The sequence below is a fragment of the Calidris pugnax genome, unplaced genomic scaffold (assembly GCF_001431845.1).
Source record: "Calidris pugnax isolate Ruff unplaced genomic scaffold, ASM143184v1 scaffold147, whole genome shotgun sequence".
In the NCBI taxonomy this organism is placed as follows: Eukaryota; Metazoa; Chordata; class Aves; order Charadriiformes; family Scolopacidae; genus Calidris; species Calidris pugnax.
The window spans coordinates 3,707,929-3,714,148 of NW_015092359.1; the positions used below are offsets into that span (position 1 = coordinate 3,707,929).

Here is a 6,220-nt window from a genome sequence, read left to right on the forward strand (position 1 = left end):
GTCAGGAGAAGCAAGACACTGGGCTCATCTTCTCTGCCAGGCTTCTCCCCACGTAGACAGCCACACGTAAGTCAAGAGCTATGTCTCCAGGGCTCACTGCCCAGTTCTTGGGGAATGCATTTCCCCACGGATATTAAAGCATATGACTGTTACTCTCCTCACCCCCACGCCACACCCCAGCGTTTCACCACCCATATCTGCCCATGCTTCTGCACTGCCCCGAGGATCACCAAGCAAAAGTCCCCATCTGATGCAGGACTGGTGCTGCTATCACCAAGCAAGAGCTTTGCGGTGGTGCTTTGAGATGTGTGGTCACCAGCAGGAGACAAAGTCTGCATCAGAGCTGTGATGATTCAGGAGGGTTTAGGGTGATTTTTTTTTTTTTTTTTTCATTCTTCCAGCCAATAAGAGCAGCTGAAGAGGAACATCTTCCCCAGCAGGAAGCAGGGCAGTCACTCCGCTCGCTGGCGGGCTCCTCTTCTGAAGTGGTAGAGATGGCAGTGAAGTTCACCCGCACCTTCGCCGCACTCTGCTGTTTAACCCTCTGGGGCTTCACTGGGACTTCAGATGGTAAGAGCGGGATATCATTCCTGGTTTCCTTCTGCTTTAGGTCCTGTGAGTGCTGCTTTCTTACCGCACGGGTAAATGACAGCCCTTCTCCAACTGCTGCCCCTGCCGGCTCAGCTCCGCAGGGTTCAGGCTGCAGCCACAAATCCAACTGCTTAAAAGACCCCTGTTCTCCAGGGACATCGTCAAAGGATTTCAAAGCCAGCTTTCGCTTTTAACTTATTTGTCAGCGTTTAAACTCTGCGTGACCTCGATTATTAAATCTAAAGACTGTGGGTAACAATTTGACTGCTAAGTACAGATGGGCACTATGAGTGCCGATTAGCTGCCTTTAATGAAACATTACTCGGTATCGTTTCTTTCTTTGCTGAGCAAGGAAACTGTCTTGATTGCAGCTGGCCTTAAATCTTTAGAATGGGAGCTGCAGACAGGAGGGGGGTTTTTATCTCCCTCTCTGAAGGTTTTAGCTCTACTTGAGCTTTACTTTGGCTCCCACGCACAGAAAGTACTAACGTGCCCAGGGATGGTGTTCGGTGAGCCAGTAGCTTTTTGTTTCGGCTGCGGTTTCCTTCGGGGGTTGCAGAGGCAAGCAGGAACTCTGCTGCGTCTTAAATGTACAGATAAAGCTCAGCCTTGCTTCTAGTAATGGAAAGGAGGTTTTGAAAGCTCCCCCCCCCTCCGAGAAAAGAAACAACAAACAAACCAACAGCCTCTTGCCATCTGCCTGTTTGCTTCACTGCAAGCTGGGAGAGAGCATCCACTGCAGGGTGGGGATGGGGCCCCCCAAATTATGCCTCGATGAGGAAAGCTACAAGAAAGGGCCTCTTAACACAGCAATCAACTCATCTCTGCAAGAACAACTCTCTCTTGCTTCATAACGGCCAGTGGCCTATTCATTTGGAGCAAGAAAACAGTTCTACCCTACTACAGCCTTAATAGAAGGAAGAGGAGGGCCACGCTTTCCCCTCTCTCTTCACATTTCCAAACCCAGAAGCAAGGATGGGGTCTGAAATACAGATGCTCTGGCCCTAAGCTCCCTTGCTGCTCCCCGTAGAGCAGCCAGACCTGTTTTCCCAGGTCGTGAGATCACATTCCCTTGACCTGTGAGTCCTGTAGGTGCCTGAGCAGGTCATGCAGTGCCTCTGCTCCCACCCAGCCCTGGAGAACAAGTGTTTGACCGATACCAGTGTACCTGCTGGATCTACCAGGCACTGGAGTCAGGAACAAGGGCACTTTAGACTCTGCCTCTTGCTTTGAGGAACACATTTCATAGTTTTCTTCCCATACGCCTAGTGTGACTCCAGCCAGCCCCACTCACCCTGCCACCCCATGCCTAAAAAAACAAAAAGAGGCCACAGTGACTCAAGAGGTGTTGAGGGCTACTAAGCCACAGAGTCACTTTGTGCTAAGACTTCATGAAAACACCTGTGGCTATCTCTTTCTACTACAAAGGACGATATCTGCTAACAACATCCCCCACCACTGCCACATCTGACATTTCAACAGGTATCAGAGCATAGATTCAGGCAAGGTCCTGGAGAGCAGCCAGAAGAGCCCAAGCCAGTGACCAGCTCTTAGGGGAGCTCAGGAAAAAGCTCCTCTCCGTAAGCTATCAAGTTGGTACTGATGGCACAGGAAAAAGCATGGCATCCTTGAGGAAGAGGGTGGCTGGCCTTATGGGCATGGCCCAAAACAAGGTCCTGCTCTGCCCCAAGCTTCCTTTCTGACTTCACGACCCTCACGAATCCACCTGAGGCTTGCACGACCTTAACCCCCAGGCAGAGCCCCTGATGATGAAAAAAGGACAAGCAGATGCTTTGGGAAGTCCTACCTATGAGCTGAGCACTGGAGAAGATGCATTGTGCCTGAGAAATACCCTCAGTCCTAGGGCTGCGTGGTCATGGGCTTCTGTGACTTTTGAAATCCCATCCTTGCTGCAGGGAGGAAATATCATCCCACAGAGAATAGCCTCAGGATCTGTAAGTGGATTCTGGGCTGTAAGGTGAAAAAAAAAAGACAGGTTGCCCAGAACTGGCTGCACACCCTGTCCCAACATAGGTCAGAGACATGGGAGAGGAAAGCTTGTCACCTACACACCAGACACAAAGCCACCTGCAGAACATCCACTCCTCTCAGACACATGGCCTGGGTGTCTCAGCTCCGACCTGCAAGAAAACATGGCGGGGGGTCATTAAGGAACCTGGGGTATCAGCCAGGAAGAGATGTGAATTTGGACATCCTTGGGTTGAGGAAGGACGTGGAACTGAGTCTCTGCTTCGCAGGTCAACCCTGTAATCCTAGAGCAGCATTACAAAGGGGGGCAGCCAATACCACCCGTGGGGGAGGATGTGACAGTGTAACTAGGACATACGTCAGCAAGCTCAAAGTTGAATTTTTGCAGCCTCCTGTGCCAACGATGGCATGTAATGCTGGGGTTTCAGTTGTTTCGTTGCTGTTGTTTGGTTTTTTTTTTTTTAAACTCACTCTAGGTCACCAGGTTGCCCCTCTCTCTTCTACTCGGGTTTCTCGGTACACACTGGCTTAAATAAACAGTCTGTGCTGCCTGCTTGGCTGTAAGTGAGAGATCTAGCTGTGAAAAAAAAAAAAAAAAAAAAAAATAAAAAGCTTGATTTTCACAGCAAATTTAGCACAAGCTCTGTGTGCACATTTGCACAGGCAGGCTCACTTACCTACACACACAGTGTAAACACCAAGAGCCACCTCCTGCACTGGCAGGTCTTGGCATCAGCCATGGCAGCAGGGCAACCTGAGCAGGTTGAGGATTTCTTCCTCTTGTTTGCATTTCAGAAGTGGAAAAGTGGAGGGGAAGGCAAACGTAAAGGGGGAGGAAATAACGACATCAACTGTAAGCTTCTAGCTTCTTTTAAATTATTGAGCAAACAAGCAGGGCATGAGGAAATGAGCCACACAACCAAATAAGAATATATAGTAACAAGGGCTGTGTGGAAAGAACTGCTCCAACTTGAAAGCTCATGGGTCCTGCCCTCCCCCTCAATCTCCGTTTCACTGAATTTCACTGAATTTCTAGAGTTGGAAGGGACCATAGAGATCATCTAGTCCAACTCCCCTGCTGAAGCAGGATTGCCTAGAGCTAGAGCACGTTACTCAGGACTGCATCCAGGCGGGTTTTGAAAATCTCCTACACACTTTGCTCCTCCACTTCACGGCCCTTGGCATTTGGGTCAGGGCTACAGCACTTCAGCAACCTGTTTTCCAGGGCAGTGGGGAGCTAGTCCAAGTTCTGCCTCAGGCCCTTCTCCTGCCCATCTTGGAGAAGAGGGACACCCTCTCCTCTGTCAGCGTGTAGAGGGAGAAGATCCTCCTCCCCCGACCTTTATCACCACCTAAATCCCCCTAAAATAAAAACCTCAAGATGCCATCAAAGGATTAAAAAGGGGCGGGAAAGACTGATGTCTGCAAGTGAAACTTGTCACGCCAACTAAGAGTGGCAGGGCTCTGCCAGCCAGTCTTTGGCAAGTCATCAAAATTTTACTGTGCCCTGATCTCCATGACCCAGCTTTATAACTAGATTCAAAAGTTGAGCCTTCTACGAGCCGGGAGTTGTACCAGAGACGTTCTAAATAATAGTCACAATACCCCGGCTGCTTCTAAGTCACTTTGAGCTCCGCTACTACTTCCAGCACCATCTTTTTCTGCTCCTTCATTCCCCAGGATTCTTCTCACCCCTCCAAACACATAAAGGAAAATTACTTTGTGATGGATGCGAGCAGAGTCCTTCCGAAGCACGAGTACGTAGAATCACAGAATGGTTAGAGTTGGAAGGGACCTTAAAGATCATCAAGTTCCAACCCCCCTGCCATGGGCAGGGACACCTCCCACTAGAGCAGGACAAGTAAGAAGGTTTAGTATTTTTTCAGAGGGCTGCAGCTCCCCCCAGTTCAGGCATCTGATGCGTTGTGCACTCATGTTTTGTGTTGTTTCAGCTATGTATGTACCACCACCTCATTCGACCACGAAACCTGGCTCCCCTGTCCCAATGGACACCGACAACCCTGGTGTTCGCAAGGCAGCTCGCTTTGGGGTTTACAGATACAACAACAGTTCCAATGACCTCTTTCTGTTTAAGGAATCACAAATAAGCAAAGCCATGGTACAGGTAAGAAAAGCCCAGACTTCTGGTGGTCCTCCAAACCATTCACCAGTTGACCCTCCCACAGAGCACCCAGGACAGGGGAGCCCTGATTCTCCTTTAGGATAAACAGCACACATGTCCCTCTGTCCTATTAAACTGCTCCACAGGAGGGCTTCCCCCCCACCAGCCCCAGCCCTAATAATTCAACATCAAACACTTCTACCTACACCACCACACCCAATTCACAGGTGTAGCATTTGATCCCTAGCCAAAATTTTGGTGGCACCCCCCCCTTTCCCCTGCCCTTACTTCAAAGGAGGAAACTGCTTTCTCTAGATTGTCAGAGGAAGTCCTACCTCTGAGCTGAGCACTGGAGAAGATGCATTGCCTGAGAAATACCCTCAGTCCTAGGGCTGCGTGGTCATGGGCTTCTGTGACTTTTGAAATCCCATCCTTGCTGCAGGGAGGAAATATCATCCCACAGAGAATAGCCTCAGGATCTGTAAGTGGATTCTGGGCTGTAAGGTGAAAAAAAAAAGTCAGGTTGCCCAGAACTGGCTGCACACCCTGTCCCAACATAGGTCAGAGACATGGGAGAGGAAAGCTTGTCACCTACACACCAGACACAAACTGCTTTCTCTAGATTGTCAGAGGGCTGAAATACATGCTCCACGTGGAAATCGGACGCACTACGTGTGAGAAGAGGGAGCACTCCAACCTGGACAGCTGTCACTTCCAGAAGAAAAAAAACCTCCAACAGGTACGTGTCCAATTCCTTTGGGGTAGGCAGTCAACTGCAGCTGATTCTTGGCCATCTCCAGCTGCGTAGTCACCTTCAGAGCAGGTCTGGTGTGTCCCCACAGACACAGGACCCTCTGTGCAGACCCAGCTGGGGTGAGGCAGGGTAGGATCTCTCCTGCATCCAGGAGCAGCTCCCGTCTGCGAGGAGCTGAACCAGACACAACCATCTAACCCGTGCTCCTGGAGAAACCAGTGAAATTGTGCAGAAACTAAATATGAGCTAAATAAGAGAGATTTCCTGGGTGGGGGAAATCCTTACAGGGGCTTTCCCACTAAGATAGGATTACTGAGCAAACAGTGCTCTTCCCAGGATAAAGGGGGGGAGACGAGCTGTTCTCTCCTGCTCCATCACGAGCCACAATGCTGAGAACAACCAGCAGCCACCGGAACTTCGTCACCAATTCCCCCTTTATTTGCAGATACTGAAATGCTATTTTGAGGTCTGGATTACACCTTGGTTACATAAAGTCCACGTCCCCATTGCTCTTTGTCACTGACTCACCTTTCCCACGAGTGCCTGACTTGCAGGAGATCTACCACCATGATTTATTTTTTTTTTTCCTTGCCTGGATTGTTGAGGCCAAAACTGAAGCGAGGATCGGCTGAACAGAATCGCCACAGAACTTTTCTCTCAAAGCACATGGTTGTTTTCCTCTCTTGGAAAGATGCTCAAAATCTGAGTGACAAAGAAAAGACCTGCCTTGACTGCATTTATTGTTATCCAGCTGTTTCTCTTTT

General features: G+C 49.6%; 1 protein-coding gene across 1 annotated transcript; it reads left to right on the forward strand.

Moving 5' to 3' along the window:
- Nucleotides 1-445: 445 nt before the first annotated feature.
- On the forward strand, nt 446-6,220 carry CST7 (cystatin F (leukocystatin)). Its single transcript, XM_014962414.1, has 4 exons — nt 446-570; nt 4,533-4,705; nt 5,325-5,441; nt 5,902-6,220. Exons 1-4 carry the CDS (start codon nt 495-497, stop codon nt 5,977-5,979), a joined length of 444 nt encoding a protein of 147 aa, XP_014817900.1. The 5' UTR covers nt 446-494; the 3' UTR covers nt 5,980-6,220.